The 17,645-nt window shown below is 42.7% G+C and overlaps 1 protein-coding gene across 4 annotated transcripts in view; it reads right to left on the bottom strand.

The window, feature by feature from the left end:
- Positions 1 to 17,645, bottom strand: part of AGO2 (argonaute RISC catalytic component 2) — a 96,685-nt gene that overhangs the window by 40,943 nt on the left and 38,097 nt on the right. For all 4 annotated transcript variants that reach the window (XM_077493383.1, XM_077493385.1, XM_077493384.1 and 1 more), the window contains exons 4-7: positions 6,107 to 6,227; positions 4,129 to 4,313; positions 3,869 to 4,005; positions 1,011 to 1,145 (exon numbers count right to left, since the gene is read on the bottom strand). In XM_077493383.1, the coding sequence (XP_077349509.1) occupies positions 1,011 to 1,145; positions 3,869 to 4,005; positions 4,129 to 4,313; positions 6,107 to 6,227 (578 nt within the window). The remainder of the gene's footprint in view (positions 1 to 1,010; positions 1,146 to 3,868; positions 4,006 to 4,128; positions 4,314 to 6,106; positions 6,228 to 17,645) is intronic.

Here is a 17,645-nt window from a genome sequence, read left to right as displayed (position 1 = left end):
ACTTCCCGCCTGGGCTGTAGCTCGAAAGATGGCTACAGCGCAAGCTTAGTTTGCCAGGAGGGCGACCATGGACACACCCCCTCTGATCGCGCTCTGTGATCACAAAGTCCTTCGGACTCAAGTTTTTTTTACAAATTGAATTAAAGGGGCAATCACAACGGCCCTTTACCATGTGATCAGCTGTCAGCCAATGACCGCTGATCACGGGGTGTAAACACAAGCTGGTTATTGACTTTTCTTTCCTCCGGCTGACAGCGTGAGGAGAGAAGAAAGCGGATAACCACCTTATGTTTACGTTAAGGGACATCATAACTGATTATCGGTGTTCTAATTATTAGTGCAGTCCCCCCATTGCTGCAAATTAGTGCCCACCAGTGCAGCCTCATCAACGCACATCAGTGAAGGAGAAAAATGACCCGTTTGCAAGATGTTAACTATGAAAATTGTTTTATTTTGTTCAAAATTCTGTTTATCGAAAAAAAAAAAAAAATAAACCCCAGCGATGAATACTACCAAAAAAAAAAAAAAAAAAAAAAAGTCATATGGGTACAGTGTTGCATGACTCAACTGTCAAAGTGTGACATCGCTGAAAATCGGCCTGGGCAGGAAGGGGGTAAAAGTGACCAGTAGGAAAGTGGTGAATGACCAATTTTAGGCTCAGTCAGGCATTAAGCAGGGGAAAAAATATCAGCCACAACCTTTGTTTGGGGGGAAAAAAAACAAACTGTGTACACTGGTCATTTTTAGCCAGGTTCTTCAGGAATCTGACAGATGACCCATCATGTATTCCATTATGGAAATGAAGGTACAAGTTCCCTTTGGAATTTCGAAGCTCGAATTCCTGTTTAAAGTTCTCTTCACAGATAACCTATGAATGCATTAAAAGTGTGAAGGAAGCACACAGTCCTCAGGCATTAGCTCACACAAACCCGATCCACTGGGACCTTAACTAATGCCTAAAATGGGGCATTCAGCTGAACAGAATAAACAAGCACTGCCAAGGTACTTACCTTTTATTTCTTTGGTAAACTTAACCCTTTGGGAATCTGTAAGAGGTTTTTGTTGCTCTTCTATGCTTTTAAAATCCAGAACTTCACACATAAACTCTATGACCGGTTGTGCTTTATAAAACGCTGTAGCAGATACTGAAAACAAAAAATGAAACAATTAAAACCATTTCCACTGATGTATCTCCACCTCAATTTGCAGAGAACTCCCCACTTGTTTGTTTTGGCCCTTAGAGTTACAAAATTACTATTAAGTAGAGCTGCATGATCAATCGTTAAAAAAAAAAAAAAAGAATTGCGATCGATTCAACACCCTTCAATCTTAATCCGGCGTCATGTCACATTAGGCTACCCATCACATTCTATTACCCGCTGGAGTGCGCATGCACGCTGCCGCCATAGGCGTTCCAACACAGGGCCCGCAACCGGCCACGGCCTCACCTCGCTTGCCATTATTATAATTGAACTCTATGTCCACTTGGATGGTGGGGCTTGAACCTGGACTCAAAGGGGGGAACGCATATGGCGGCGTCACGCATGCGCAGTCCAGCGGGTAGCCAAATATGATGGGTCGTCATATGTGACGAAACACCGGCAGTTCCATGATTCATGTAACAAGTGCAGAGCAGTTCTGCTTACAGCTGCCAAAGAAAAAATAAATAAAAAAAAAAAAAAAGCCTCCAGAAAATGTTTATAAACATTTCTCAGTGCGGAGAGACAGCTGGTGCTCATAAGTTTACATACCGACAGAGAATATGAACAATGACAAACTTTTCACTCATGGTTAGTGTTTGGCTGAAGCCATTTATTCTCAAATCGGCTGTTTTACTCTTGAATCATAATGGCACCAGAAACTACCCAAATGACCCCGATCAAAAGTTTACATGCCCTGGTGATTTTGGCCTAATAACATGCACACAAGTTGACATAAAGGGGTTTGAATGGCTATTAAAAAAGCTAACCATCCTCATTGGTGATCCGCTTGCTTGTAGTGTGTGTGTGTGTGTGTGTGTCATTGGTGATCCGCTTGCTTGTAGTGTGTGTGTGTGTGTGTGTGTGTGTGTGTGTGTGTGTGTGTGTGTGTGTGTGTGTGTGTCATTGGTGATCCGCTTGCTTGTAGTGTGTGTGTGTGTGTGTGTGTGTGTGTCATTGGTGATCCGCTTGCTTGTAGTGTGTGTGTGTGTGTGTGTGTGTGTGTGTGGTCAATGAGTTTCTGGACTCCTGACAGACCATTGCATCTTTAATCGAGTGCTGCACTGACGTTTCTTGATTCTGAGTCATGTGGCAAGAAAAAGAATTGTCAAAGGATCTGCAGGACAAGGTAAACTGTCTAAAACAGAAAAGGGGTATAAAAAGATATCCAATGAATTGAGAATGCCAATCAGCAGTGTCCAAACTCAAATCAAAAAGTGGAAAACGAGGAGTTTTGATTAAACCAAACCACGGTCAGGTAGACCAACTAAAACCTTAGCCTCAACTGCCAGGAAAATTGTTCCGGATCTTTTTTTATGTTTTTACATGCTATTCGCCCCATATGTGCATTGATTGATTCTAGAGACACATCTTTGGATCTACTTGGTGTCTGCGCTTTGGCCTGCCGAACTTCCCTGACATTTGTGGACGGCAAAGGACCTCATGCAGCTGGTCATTCCAAGTGACTATCGTTTTATGCCTGTAAGATCTGGTGTCACTGACATACAGGTCCACCAACTCTGGTAAGAGTATTTCACCATATCCGTTTGTTTGGATTCTACTGCTTAGAAGTAGAGTTGACTGCCAACTCCCCCCTTACAGGATTGATTTCTGAGTTTTGGGAACTCATTATCCATCTAGATGGACTTCTAGTGGACTGTTTTCACCATTTGATTTTATATTTTTTAGCGCTACATTTTTTTCCCCCCTTTATTATATAGGAGTTTTTGTCACATTCATATGTAGCTGCTGCGAGCAACTGTATCACCATTGTTCAACTGCAATTTTAGCACAGTAATTACCACTTTTTTCCCAACATTAACCATGAGTGAAAAAAAGTTTGTGTTTTTCATATTCTCTTATTTTTCATATATTCATGTTTTTTCATATTCTCTGAACAATGGTCAAGAAATCAAATTCTGCCAGGTTATGCAAACTTATGAGGACAACTATAAACAATGTAATATTTGATTCTTATAGATCAAAAGGCATGAACTTCGGTCCGCAAACAAGGTCAGTTTAACCACTTAAAGTGGAGGTCCAGCTCCCCCACAATTTTTTTTTTAAAGTCAGCAGCTACAAATCCTGCAGCTGCTGACTTAACATATGGACACTTAATTGTCCAGGGAGCCCACAATGTCGACACTTCAGACAATTTTTGGATCGGCTGTCAGGTGCAGCTACTGCCATTCCTAGTAAAAGGAACCTGGCAGTGAAGCTTTTGGCTACTGTTGCCTACTGTGCATTCACAAAGCGCGCTGCTCTAATTGGTCTGGCAGCGGAGGGAGCCAGACTTCCGGAAGAAAATTGCAGTCATTACAATATTTTATGTCACACTGTATTTGCGCAGCGGTCTTTCAAATGCAATTTCTTCTGTCTGCATGCCTAAGTGAAGGGCAGATAGATTCCAGGAAGTAAAGGTTACATGAATCAACCTCACTTACTCGAGAGGACCACAGCTAGTAATGCTAAGGGGGCATTTCAAAATTAATTTCCCAAGAAAGCAAAGCATGGAGACACAGATGAGAGAAAGTTTATTTTAAATAATCAAAAATTTATTTAAAAGGGTTTTTTTTATTTTATTTGTGGTGCTCAGATGCAGTTTTGTTCCCCTTAAAACAGATCTTTGAGTCAGTGAAGACATACCAAACATTGGACTCTGTGCTTACCATCTATGTTGAGCATCATTTTCCAGAGTGAAGGTCTGACAGATTGGTGGAAACCAAACCAAACTTCTCTACCTCCACCAAGAGGATTAGCACATCCTTCGGATGCAGTAAAAAAAGATCGACCTACAGGAGTATACCTGGGAATGAAAAAAGATAAAATTATTTGGTATACAAAAACATACAACTGCAGGAATTATTCATTCAAGTTAAAGTGTCAGCTAGTTTGACTAGACTTAAACAGAAGTTGAAGCCTTCCATACCTCATAGAGGGTAAATGTCTCATCACAACATCTAATGCCTGTATAGTCTCAAAAGGGACGGTGGGAAGCCGTCCAGATAATGCGTCATGTAGAGCCTGCAAGCTGACGCAAGCCATCCACTTAATAGCAACTTTAAAGATTCGATCCTTTCCTTCCCCGGGTAGCGTGACCTCCAATTCCACCTGCTGTAATGTGCGAGAATTAAAAAAAAAAAAAAACACAATGGTAAAAAGCACCCCAACTAGTCACTATATGCCTCCATAAAATTACAAAACTGTGTTCCTTAGGTTTTTGACTGTTGCAATTCCTTGCAAATGTGTGAAAAACCGGCTTGGATAAACGGAGGTCACTGATGTTCCTTAGAATTGGGGCAAAGACAGCTAAGGTTCATCTCTCGCAAAATTCTAAACAGACCACATTATTCTATGGGAACTTTACCATTTAGCCTTTGGGACATAAGCACAGTACAGGAGTTCAAACTACACATGCCAACCTATTATGGACCCTTGCTGTTGCCACCCTATATACCTCCACTACATGAACCAATGGAAGCAGAGACCGCAAAATTACATTGGGAGGGCTGTTCATAAAAAGCCCTACCATGTTGCCATAGAACTCCACTTCTCGGCCACTGCTGGGTCAAAGCTGGTAAAGTTGCGACTTTAAAAAAAACTCGTATGATTTTACAGTAGGAAGAAATGACAGTAAACAAATCCCACAATTATTGGTGGTCGCTAGAAATATGCTGTGTGGACGAGCCTGGTGCTTATTCATAAACTGCTGTGGTCCAAATAGATGAGTAAGCCTTTTTTATGCTGCTGCCATCTAGGAGCTGTGCCCAGGCAGTCTATGTTACTCTATGATGATGCAGCAGCTGTACAGCTACAGTAGCAGTTCCTAATTGACAGGCATGCAATCTCGCAGCCCAATGCTCCCCTGTTAAACTAAGACTGCGGCCCATACAGCCATGGTTTTAATAGAGTGACAGGCTGCCTGCATGCAGTTCCAGCTGGTTACTTTTTCTTGCTGAAAGGGCAACAGGAAAATGCAAACGAGCCCTTAAAGGACAAGTTCACCTTAACAGAAAAATCCATAATGTGAACTTACAAAGGAGGCCCTCATCAACCACCCCCAGTCCCGCCGACATGGAGAGCAGCTATCAACTGCTCTGACACCTCGTATAACTTCACTGGTCCGGGGTTTAGCAATCCCCTCGGCTTAATCTCCAAATCGTACCTCATCAGGAGGCAAGTTTAGGAGCATTCTAAAGCAATCAGAACCCACGTAGCCTGTCCTGTCACCACGGGCTTAGAGGAGAGAAATCCCCTGACTGGTACAGTGGCAAGGTCAGAATGGACGATTGTCGCTCTCCAGGTTAGGGGAACTGGGTCCAGTGTATTGTTCACCTTACACTAAGTTTTATTATTTTCTATATTTTTTTATTATTTTTTAGTAACAAATAAGGATGAATGCAATAAACTATTTTTAATGAAGAACTCTGAATAGAAATACAACGCCATCGGCAGACTAGGTGTGCCCTGTAGTAGGCCCCTTTCACACCAGCAAACTGATTGGGTCTGCCTGTTTTTCAGGCATACCATATTGGACTACCCAATTTCACCTGCTGGCTTCTGATCTGGTCCACACACCAAAAAACAAAAAAATAAATGATTAGACAGATGGAGATAAGTTCGCCATCTATCCAGCAGATCAGATGACAATCAGATGGAAATGGACATGCAGTCCGTTTCCAATGCGACCACCCAATAGAGAACAGTGGGCCGTTTCCCTGTCTGCTCTGCATAGATGATTAGACACAAACCTGTCATCTGGCTACTCAGCGGAGAGATCCCCCACTGAGATGGCAGATCCGCTGGGACCAATACCGTCCCGTGTGAAAGGGGCCTTACACCCACAGCAAAGGCAGACAAACTTATTTTGGCAAAATACATGGCCGCTTCAAGGTTTAGGTGCTTACTTTGTCCCTGGCGATTGGAAGAGGCATTGCAGTGTACAGGTTCTTTCTGCCATCGAATACCGGTTTACGATCTCCAAAGATCTGAGCCTTGAAATGCAGGACCATATGTTCAACTATTTCTCTAAAAAATAAACAAAAAAAAAAAACGTACATTAGGGGGTTTGTTTTTGCATGGCTAAATAGATGGAGAGAGTGGACCTATACCTAGCATTTTAAATGTAACCTCACCGAGATCACTAGGGAATTATAGAAGGAAGTTGCTATTTCCCTCCATGCGGGAGGCTTTGATTGTCCTCCTCAAGCCACACAAGGAACCATTGGATTGTGTCTCTTAGAGGCCCATTAATTGATACCAAAATTATGAAAAAAGTACTTGCCAATTGATCAAATATTCCCCTCCCTGGTACAAAATGACCAGGGAGGGTTCAATCCAGGGCATTCTACAAGAATGAACATTCGTAGACTTTTACAGAATATACAGCATCTCCATGGCCACTCTTCTACTCGAGTTATTGTGTCAGATACCTGTAAGGCATTTGATAGCCTAGAATGGTCCTCAGATGATTGCCTGGATACGGCTCCTATACTCGGATCTGGTGGCTAAAATTTTAGTCAATACCCCAGTCTCTCCGGCATTCTCCATCTCCAGGGGAACACGACAGGGCTGTCCTCTGTCTCCACTACTTTTCACATTGGCCACTTTGGCCATTGAATAATTAGCTGTCTGGATTTGTCAATCTACTATTCAGAGACTTATTATTGGCACTAAAAAAGGAGCAAACCTCATACGCAGATACTCATATCTAGCTGGCCCTTATAGGTCTTTATACTCTCTCCTACAGGAGAGATGGAGAGTCTTGGTAGATTCTCATGTTTCCAGATCAACTGGTCCAAATCCAAGTCCAAGCCATTTCCCTCAGATACAGGGGCAGAGCAGGTGATTCATCCGAATTCACAACATCAAGTGGTCCATTCCTTCCTTCCGCTATTTGGGTGTGGTGGTAGAGTTTCCTTTACACTCCTATGTGACTAATATCTGCCCCATTACAAACTTGTAAAATTCCCAAATATCTTAAAAAATAAAATAAAAAATTGACTCTTTGTACGAGTTTCTTTTGGAACTGGCATGCCCCCAAGATGGCTCAGGAAATTCTGAAATTACCCTCCCATTTAGCCTGTCTGGCTTTCCCAATTTCTTTTATTTAGCATACAAACTAGTTGTGGCACATGATTGGCTTTATCCCTCACAACAACGCCTGCACCAAAGCAGCTATAGTATCTTCCCTTGAGACTCTGCACAATATCCTATACCGTAGAGAAAGGTCAGCCTGCCCAGGAACAGAAACGTTACAAACAAGGCTGCCTTTACCACTCTAGTGAGACATTTTTCTAGGAAGTCTTGGGTCACTTCACCCAACAACCCCCTTTGGCATAACCCGGTTTTAAATTGCTCACGATTCACCACCCACAGTATTGGATTGCCCGATGGGAGAATACCTTTGAGCTTTATATACTGGCCAAAGCCAATCCTTTACCGAATTAAGGACAGACTTTAGCCTTTCCTCTACCGCCTTGTTTTTTTATTTTCAGATTCACCATGCCCTGAGAGCACAGCTTGGGTCACTTACTTCCTCTGCGGGTGGCACCTTTAGAGAAGCTTCTCAGAAGACCTAACAGTACCAAATTGATCTCAATACTACTCTGCATTAAATGGCTGATTCTACATCAAGGTTTGTGAATGCACAGACCCACTGGGCTAACTTAGATACTCAATTCACTGAATTTGTGGATTCTTATAAAAGCTCAATCATAGCCTCCAGTGATAGAGTTATGCAAATAAAGATTTCTTCAGAGCCACTGCAACCCTTGTCGAATGTATAAGATAGTTTTACGCGCCACACCAGAATGCTTTAGGAGGCAGAAGCCGACTTCATTGTTTTTGGTCCCACCCATTAGTTTCTTCATTCCGGTCAGAAATTGGTTGATCCTCATACTGTTGAAGGTGTCCCTAACATTTTACATCCTAAAAAATTGTCTATTAGGTATTTTTGATGAAAGATCTCTCCACACACTAAATGTTAACTACGTATTTGATACTTTCACCAAGAAGACCATCATTCAGAGCTGAACGGGAACTTCCAAACCATCTACATCTACTTGGCTACAATAGCTTACCTTTGTATAGGCTGACTTTTGGAACTACGAAAGCGACCTCTTTTTTGACAAGGTGTGGGGTAGCTGGATATCAAGCCCTCTTACCCTAGCTACTCTAGGGTCAGGAGACTAGTCCATAGTGCTCATGTTCTTTGCCGCATGCACCATTAACCTGACATTTTGCTCTGCATTTTCTAAATGCTAAATGGATGCATTTCACTACTTGTATGCATGATATGTGCAACCTAGGAGGAACAGTTTAGTTATCTGGGTTCCTTTGTGGTTGCAGTTGCAACTTGTGTCTGTTTATGGGAAACACTCAAAAAAAAAAAAAATTTGATTATATATATATATATTAACATAACCATACACACACAGCTTTAAAGTAGTACACAATAAATGGATTGGATGGCATTCATGATAATCACGGTTATAAGCAAATATATAAAGCACAGTGTCACCATGGTAACACTACTGCTTTGGTCACAGTAAGAAGAAAAAAAAAAAAATGTTTGCATTTTTTTCGAGTCCTGATTAGAATTAGCCTGCCTATGTAACGCCCCTTGTTATCATAAACGTACAATTGTAATAATAATGCGATACCTACGTAATCATGTGTATAAAAACCTTCAATAGCTATACAAAAGTTATTTGGAAAGATGCTGAGCGTATCTTGTTTCTGTTCCCTACTGCAGTAGTTAATTTGGAACCACTAACCAATAGGAGGATAAGAGTTGCTCATCTACAAAATATCCAAGTCACTGATCACTGCCACACCAGTCATATGGTGACACTGTACTGACCTGGTTATGCGGTATGTTATTATAAAAAATGGTAGAAAGTGAAGAAAAAAAAAAAAAAAAGAAGATTCATTTTCATCATACTTACCTGTAGAATCCTTTTCTTTGAGTACATCATGGGACACAGAGTCGGGCTAATATTCATTACCTGCTGGGTTATACTTCATTAGGTGAATGGACACTGGTAGACCAAAGGTCTTCAGACAGGAAGTGATCCCCTATATAACCCCTCCCATACAGGAAGCACTTCAGGTTTTGTAGCAAGCACTGAATCCCCAAAAAAGAGGGGAGGGATCTGTGTCCCATGATGTACTCAAAGAAAAGGATTTTACAGGCAAGTATGACGTAAAAATCCTATTTTCTTTTACATACATCATAGGAAAGAGTCAGGCTAACATTCATTGCCTGTTGGGATGTCAAAGAGTAATAGCCTTCAGGGGAGGGAGACACACTGCCAAACAATAGCCATCAGAACTTATATGGCAGCTCGCAGTACACTGGCCGAAAGCCAAATCCTCGGCTGCTTGAACATCCATATGCACTGAAGACCAGGTAGCAGCCTTACAAATCTGAGCCACAGATACCTGATGGCAAAAAGCCAAAGAGGTTGCTAAAGCCCTGGTAGAATGAGCTCTCACCCTAAAGAGAGGTGCTTTATGTTTCAGACCCGAAGGCCTGAGTGATGAATTGACAGATCCAATTGGCAATGGAAGCTGCCTGCCCCTTCTTGGGTCCTTTTGGTAGAACAAAAAAAAAAAAAGAAGGAGTCTGGATCCTCGGATCTCAGATCTAGACAAATAATGCCGCGTACACACGAGCGGATTGTATGGCGTACTTAGTCCGTCGAAACACATTTCAGCAGACAATCCACTAGTGTGTGGGCTTCAGCTGACTTTTTCAGCGTGCAGTCCGGAGTACTAAGAATTTAGTTTTTTTCGAAATTCTGTCCGTCGTACTTTGGTTTCAGCGGACAGTACGGTCGTCAGTATGCTAGTTCGACGGACTAAGAATGGCGCATGCCCAGAAAGGATTTACACGGCGGAAGGGTGCTTTGCTGTGCCTTGGACTTCCTATTTCTAGTCCCGTACACATCATCGCGCAAGCTTTCGACGGACTGTTTGTGCATCCGTGTGTGGTCAAGTCCGTTCAGTGGAAAGTACGACGGACTGTCCGTCAGATTGTATGACGGACTAAGTACGCCATACAATCCGCTCGTGTGTACGCGGCATAAGCCTTGACTGCCTGGACAAAGTCCAAAGAATGCAGTAGTCTCTCTTCCGCCAAATAAGGCTGAGAGGAAAAAAAAAAAAGTGGCAAAATAATGTCCCGATTTAAACAAAAGGCCAACACCACTTTTGGCAAAAAGGATGCAACAGTTTGTAACACGACTGTCATGGTGAAGGATCAAGTTCCCTGCATGAAAGGGCTGCCAACTCGACACCCTTCTAGCCGAGGTGATAGCCATCAGGAAGGCTAGCTTGCGTGACAGCAAGTCTAATAGAATTTCCTTAAAAGGTTCAAATGGTTGTGTCTAACACAGACAGCACCAAGTTCAAGTCCCAAGGACACGGGTGACCTAATGGGGGGGGGAAGCAAGAGAGTTGCACCTTGCATAAAGATTTAGAACAGTGAATGGGAGGCTAAAGGCCTTTGGAAGAATACAGATAGGGCCGAAACTTGACCTCTGATTGTGCTCAAATCCAATTCGATTTCCACAGCTGACTGTAGAAAAGAGAATAATCCCAATTGCCCATTTCTGAGTATGCCATTTTACCAAACAATACAAGTCTTCCAGACCTTATAAATCTTCCCATTGATAGCTTTTCTAGCATTCACTAGAGTAAACACCACTGGTCTTGAGATGCCACAGTCCTTTAACACCCTGGCTTCAATAGCCATGCCGTCAAATTTAGAGGCTGTAAATTGGGGTAGAATACAGGACCTTGAGACAATGGGCCATGGATGCTTCCACGTCAAACCGATCTGTCTATTGTCAGTCACACAATCAGCCTTCTGGGCCAGGCTGGTGCCACCAGAATGACTGGAATTCACTCTCTCCGAATCCTGCTCCACAAATGTGGAAGGAGAGGGATCGGAGAGAAAAACCAGTGAGTACTGGCTCCATGGAACCATCAGAGCATCTGCTCCAATTGCCAGAGGTGCTCTTGTTCGAGAGAAACTGCTGTAGCTTGTTGTTGAACCTGGATGCCAGTAGGTTGACCTCTGGCCACCCTCAATGCTGGCAAATTTCCTGGAACATCTCTGGGTGTGGGGACCCATTCCCCCCGGGCAGATCTGATGGCTGAGATAATCTGCCTTTGAGTTCTTTACTCCCGGGATATGGACACACGTCCCTCTGCCCAGGCTAGTATGTAGTAAACCTCTTTCAGAGCTGAACGACTCCTGGTACCGCCTTGATTGTTTATCTAGGCCACTGTTGTGGCATTGTTGGACTGAACCCCGATGGGGCAGTCCTGAAGCTCCAACATCCAGGATCTTAGGGCTAGATGTACTGCCTGTAATTCTAGGACATTGATGGTAATGATCTGCTCTGTCCCTGACAATTTCCCCTGGGCTGTGAGCCTGTCTAGGGTCGCTCCCCAGCCTGAGAGTGGCATCTGTAGTCGGTACTCTAAAAGTTAGCAGGGGAAAGGATTTTCCCTTTTGCAGGTTCTGATCCTGCAGCCAGTTTAAGCATACCTGAGGAGATAAGCACATTGGATAATACTGAGCTTTTCTTCCTCTGTTCCAAGCCAACAAGATGTCTTGTAAAGGCCTGGAATGTAACTGGGCATAGGGCACTGCCTTAAAGGCAGGGGTTGACAAATTTGCTTGGAATCTAGGAGCCAGCTTAAAAAGTTAGGCGCCAGGTCCGTGACGGCGATCCGGACCTGTCCCTGGCCTGACATGGAGACGAGTGAGGGGAAGATAGCAGCGCTGTCGCCGCCCCCCCCCCCCCCCAAGTCATTGCCCATAGCTCTTAGAGGGACATTTTTTATTTTTTTTTCAAATGACAATTTTTTTTTTCAATTGCATTTTAGTGTAAATGAGATCCGAGGTCTCTCTGACCCCAGATCTCATATTTAAGAGGACCTGACATGCTTTTTCTATTACAAGGGATTTTTACATTCCTTGTAATAAGAATAAAAGTGACAACATTTTTTTTAAAAGAACAGTGGAAAAAAAAAAAGTTAAAATAAGCAGAAAAAATAATCATTTTTAAACGCGCCCTGTCCTGCTCGCATATAAAATCGGTGTTCGAACCACACATAGGAGGTAGCGCCGTGATCGGTAGAGCGAGAGCAATAATTCTAGCCCCAGACCTCCTCTGTAACTCAAAACGTGCAACCTGTAGAATTTTTTTAAACGTCGCCTATGGAGATTTTAAAGGGTAAAAGTTTGTCGCCATTCCATGAGCGGGTGTAATTTTGAAGCGTGACATGTTGGGTATCAATTTACTCGGCGTAACATTATCTTTCACAATATAAAAAATAATTGGGCTAACTTTACTGTTGTCTTATTTTTTTATTAACTAAATTATTTTTCCCAACAAAAGTGCGCTTGTAAGTCCGCTGCACAAATACGGTGTGACAGACAGTATTGCAACAACCACCATTTTATTCTCTAGGGTGTTAGAATAAAAAATATATATAATGTTTAGGGGGTTCTAAATAAAGGCAAGAAGAGGCAGGTAATATAAAACAGGCAGAGGAAACTTTGCAGAGGAAATTAGCATTGCTGGTTTGTCATACCAACAGCGACCACAAGAGGGCGCCAGATTCCATAAGGAATCATAGGACCGCAGAAGGCCTCAAAGCCGCGGCCTAAATTTTCGGCCGCCGGCGGAACGGCCCGACGCGATCACGCTGGGGGGGTCCACAGAGACAGGATACCCCCAGCTGTGCTGCCCCAGGCGTGAGGTCGCTATTTCTAGTCGCCAATGCGACCTGGCGCCCGGGTTTTGTTGAGCCCTGCTTAAAGGATACCATCCTCCCTAGAATGTTCATACAGAGCTGAACGGAGGGTTGTCTGGTGCCCCTTATCTGACACACTTGATCCTTCAGGGTGGCAAGAAAACTCTTGCTTGGACAGTTTTTAAGAATCGGACCTAAATATTTTAGACTTTGAGCTGGTCTCAAGGCTAACCATTCGCTATTTATGATCCAGCCTAAGCTTTTCAAAATACCTCACTCTGTATATTATGCTCTGTTTTAGAGCCTGTACTGAGCGATCTCTGAGCAGGAGTGCACCCAGATACCAGAGCACCAGGATCCCTTGGGCCCTTAAAAAGACCCAGTACTGGTGCTATGACCTTTGTGAACACCCAGGGAGCTGTAGCAAGCCCGAATGGTAAAGCCACAAACTGAAAAATATGTTCCTCTAGTGCAAAAAGTAGGGACCTCCGATGAGGCTCAAAGAGAGACAAGTGTAAGTATATGTACTTTATATCGATGGAGGCTACAAGTCTCCCCTCTAGAGTGAGGTTACCGCGGAGCAGACAGACTCCCTCCGAAAAGATTGAATCAATAGATAATTGTTCAGGGACCTTAGGTCCAGAATGGGCATTGTGTCCCCATTTGGTTTCAGAACCGTAAACAGTTTTGACTAAAACTTTTCCCCTTTCGGGTACCAAACTTCTACAATCACTCCTTGATGCACTAGATGGTGTAGTGCCTGAAGCAATATATGTTTTTTTGGAGAATCCAAGGAAACGCTGGATCTTAGAAACCCGAGGGGACAACCCCCGTAACCGCAAGATATAATTGAGGTGACCCACTTGTCCTGAATTGTTTTACAAAATGTCCGCAAAGTGCAGCAGCCTTCCCTCATCTGATGGAGTGGGGGCCTCCTGACAAAAAAGGCAGGCTTGGTTGCTGGGTTTAGAAGAATATTGGACCCGGGGCTTTTTATGGCCCTGCCCAATGCCTAGCACACTGACATTTGAGGAAGCAGTCCCTGGGTTTATAAACAAGGGATGTTTGGTACTTTTCTTCACAGGAAGTAGAGAACTACCTCCGGAAATCTTTTGGATATATTTATCCAAGTGATGACCGAATAAAAGTTCCCCCTGAAACGGGAAACCTGCCAATAACTTTTTACAGGGAAGCTTGGCTGACCAGCTCTTAAGCCACAAATGTCTACAAATATGGACACACATGAGAGCCTGCTGTATTGAATCCTTTAAAGCATTAACAGCAAAAACACAGCGCTCGAGGAATGTCTTACTTTCAGGCAGATCATCCGCCAGGTTAGGCCTATTAGGCGTTTGACTTGATCTTTTACGGACTGGCAAATACCAATTGCTGCAACAGCTGGCTGAACTGGCCAAAGAAAAAAGAAGCCTTTAATAATTCCAATTTCTTGCAAGCCCTGTGCATTATCTACCAGACAAGTTAAGTTCTCGTTTATGGAAGAGACTGCTGAATCTACAGCTGGGCCTGCTCCATTTTTTAAGCAAACTTTTCATCCATAGGATATAAAAATGGAAAACCTTTTTAAGAAGCCAAAAAGTCCCATCAACATACACCGCCTGTTCCAACAGGGGGTGTAGAGGCAAAGTCTGTGCAACCTGAAAAAGGTCTCAGAGATCCCAAAGAGGACCTGCAAGAGGAAACTTAAAAAGGCAGAACCAACCATTTCCTGATCCTGACAAATTTAGCATTTATCAGGACCAAAAGCCTCTGTGATAGAGGTAGACATTGACTGGATATCTTCTTGTCCAGATTCCTCAGAAGCAATCTCATCTACCGGGCATTTGTCTGAATCCTGAGCTTTCAGCCCTTACACCCCTCGGGCTTTCACACTGGAGAGGCCCTTTACAGGCCCTATAGTGTGAAAGTAGCCCAAGAAATACAATTTTGCAACTAAATCTAACCGTTTACAACAAAGTATAAAAAAAAAAAAAAAAAAAGAAAAAAGAAGAAGAAGGAGTGGTAATTAAAACCACTTCCTTACCGCACACATAGTCAAATGACGTCCTTGACTTTGTGTGGGGATATCTGAATTCAGATATCCTTTCCAGTTGGCGATTCTGTGCAGCATAAGAATGATCATAGCGGCAGTTCCGCTAGATCATTCTTATAGGCGACGTCCCCTCCCATCGCCATCCGGTGCTTCTCCGGGCTCTCCCGTGCCACCGGGGGCCCGGGAGGAAAAGAATAAAAAATACAGCCGGTGCTGAATGACTACGATGGAGAGTTCATTAAAAAAAAAAAAAAAAAAAAAACACTCTTTTTTTTAACGCCCCTTTCCCCGGTAGCTCACGCTCAGAACGAACGCACAAGCAAGTCCCGCCCACATAGGTAAATGCCATTTAAACCAAAGGTGAGGTATCCCCGTGTGCAACAATTCTAGCATTAGACCACCTCTAACTCTAAACTGGTAACCTGTAAAAACTATCAAAGCGTCGCCTATGGAGATTTTTAAGTACCGAAGTTTGGCGCCATTCCACGAGTTTACACAATTTTGAAGCTTGACATGTTAGGTATCCATTTACTCGGCGCAACATCGTCTTTCACATTACACCAAAAGACTGGGCTAACTTTACTGTTATTTTTTTTAATTCAAGAAAGTTTTTTTTCCTCCAAAAAAACAAAACAAAAAAAAAAGCGTTTGAAAAATGATTGCACAAATACTGTAGGGCTGCAATTAACGATAATTTTCATAATCGATTAGTTGGCCGATTATTGTTTAGATTAATCACCAAAAAAACAAAAAAAAGTGGGTCAAATTGACGTTCATTTTCAACCAGAGACGGGAACATTTGGAAATAGAAAACTTCTTGAAAACGTCAAAGGAATTTTCAGACAGTGGTTTTCGTTTAGAAATGAAGTGAAAATTTCAAACAAAATTCTTTCATTCAGCGAATGTACAAAGATTTTTCATCTTAATAGTCTCACCTGAAAATTGATCCGCAAGGCCAGCATAAGGCTTGGTACACACCTATGCAGTTTTTACTTTTGATCTGTTTCTGCAGTGCTTTTTGATGTGTGTTTTTGATTTTTGCACACGTGATTTTACTGCAATTTGCGTTTTGACTCGACACAAATTGCTGCAAAAAACGCATTACATTCTTTTCTGCAGCTTTCCCATTGATGTATATTGAACCAAAAAAGCACCGTTTTGCGTTAAAAGTCCCTGACCCTTTCCAAATATGCAGAGGCTGAAAAAAGCACAGATATGAACGTGTCCCATAAGAAACCATGTAAAAGAACTGTAGTGCATTTCTGCAAAAATCACCAATATATAGATGTGAACCAGGCCTAAGATGTTTAGTAACATAATGGGGTTAAAATGACTAAAATTAGCCCTTTATAGTACAAAAACAAAACAAAACAAAAAAAAACGCATAATCACTACTGGAAGGGGTTCATTTTTTACTGTAGAACAGTGAAAGTAATATTTACAGTAGTTATATTGTTGTACTATAAAGGGCTCATTTTAGTTTTTAACCCCATTATGTTACTGGCCAATTGATTATGAAAATAGTAATCGATTATGAAATTGATTAGTTGTTTCAGCCCTAAAATACCGTGCAAGATAAAAAAAGTTGCAATGACCATTTTATTCCCTAGGGTGTCTGCAAAAACATAATAATGTTTGGGGGTTCAGAGTAGTTTTCTAGCAAAAAGAGAAAAAAAAAAAAAGAAATGGATGATTTTTGCATGTAGGAGACAAGTGCCAGAATAGGCCCGGTATTGAAGTTGTTAAGTACCACCAAAAGAAAGCTTTGTCTAAATTTTTTATTTTTTTTTTATATAAAAATGTAATTTGGGTAGAGTCTTGCACGACTGAATAATTGGTCATTCAAGGTGTGACAGCAATGAAAATTGCCCTGGGCAGGAAGGGGATGAAAGTGTCTGGTATTGAAGTGGTTAAATAAAAAAAAAAACTCCAAAACACACGTTGGATTGGGGTCGTATGGAAGCAGCCATTTCTTGGTCTGTGTCATCAGCTGTATGCTGGGTATATAGTTGTAGACCAGTGGTTCTCATTCTGGGGGCCAAATGATAATTTACCAGGGGTCACCGAATACTGGTCTGTTCCTGAGGCCCGCACCGCTCTGCCAGACTTTTCTGGAGCCGCCCAGCCGGGCTCTTCCTGGAGCCGCCCAGCCGGGCTCTTCCTGGAGCCTCCAACCGCTCATTCAGTTCACGGTATGGCTGGAGGGCAGAGACTAGAGGTCAGCTGACTGGTGAGGAATGTGAAGTGGGAGGGGCCAGAAGAAACCCTATAAGCCGATTTCAGCATAGGTGTCACTGCTACGAGACAACACAAAGTCGGAGACACAGTGAGTAACACTACCTGCGATTATAGTTGCCAATAAAAGTCCCCACTACAGTTCTCAGATCAGCAGATGGCCATGATCAAGAGCACCTAAGTTGGCGGAATAGAACTACACCCAGCATTGCCACGCATCCAAACTCCCCACCAGCACTGCCACTCATCTCATTCTCTCTACCTACCACCGCCAAAGGAGTAAGAGAAGGAATAAAAATAAAGAGTACATGGAAGGGCGAGGAAAAAAAGAAAGGGGGCGGGACAGAAAGATAAGAGAACAAGAAAGATGACTAGATAGAGGGATG

The sequence above is a fragment of the Lithobates pipiens genome, unplaced genomic scaffold (assembly GCF_037356315.1).
Source record: "Lithobates pipiens isolate NorthernLeopardFrog02 unplaced genomic scaffold, aLitPip1_a1.2 Scaffold_19, whole genome shotgun sequence".
In the NCBI taxonomy this organism is placed as follows: Eukaryota; Metazoa; Chordata; class Amphibia; order Anura; family Ranidae; genus Lithobates; species Lithobates pipiens.
This window is presented reverse-complemented; position numbering and strand designations above follow the sequence as displayed.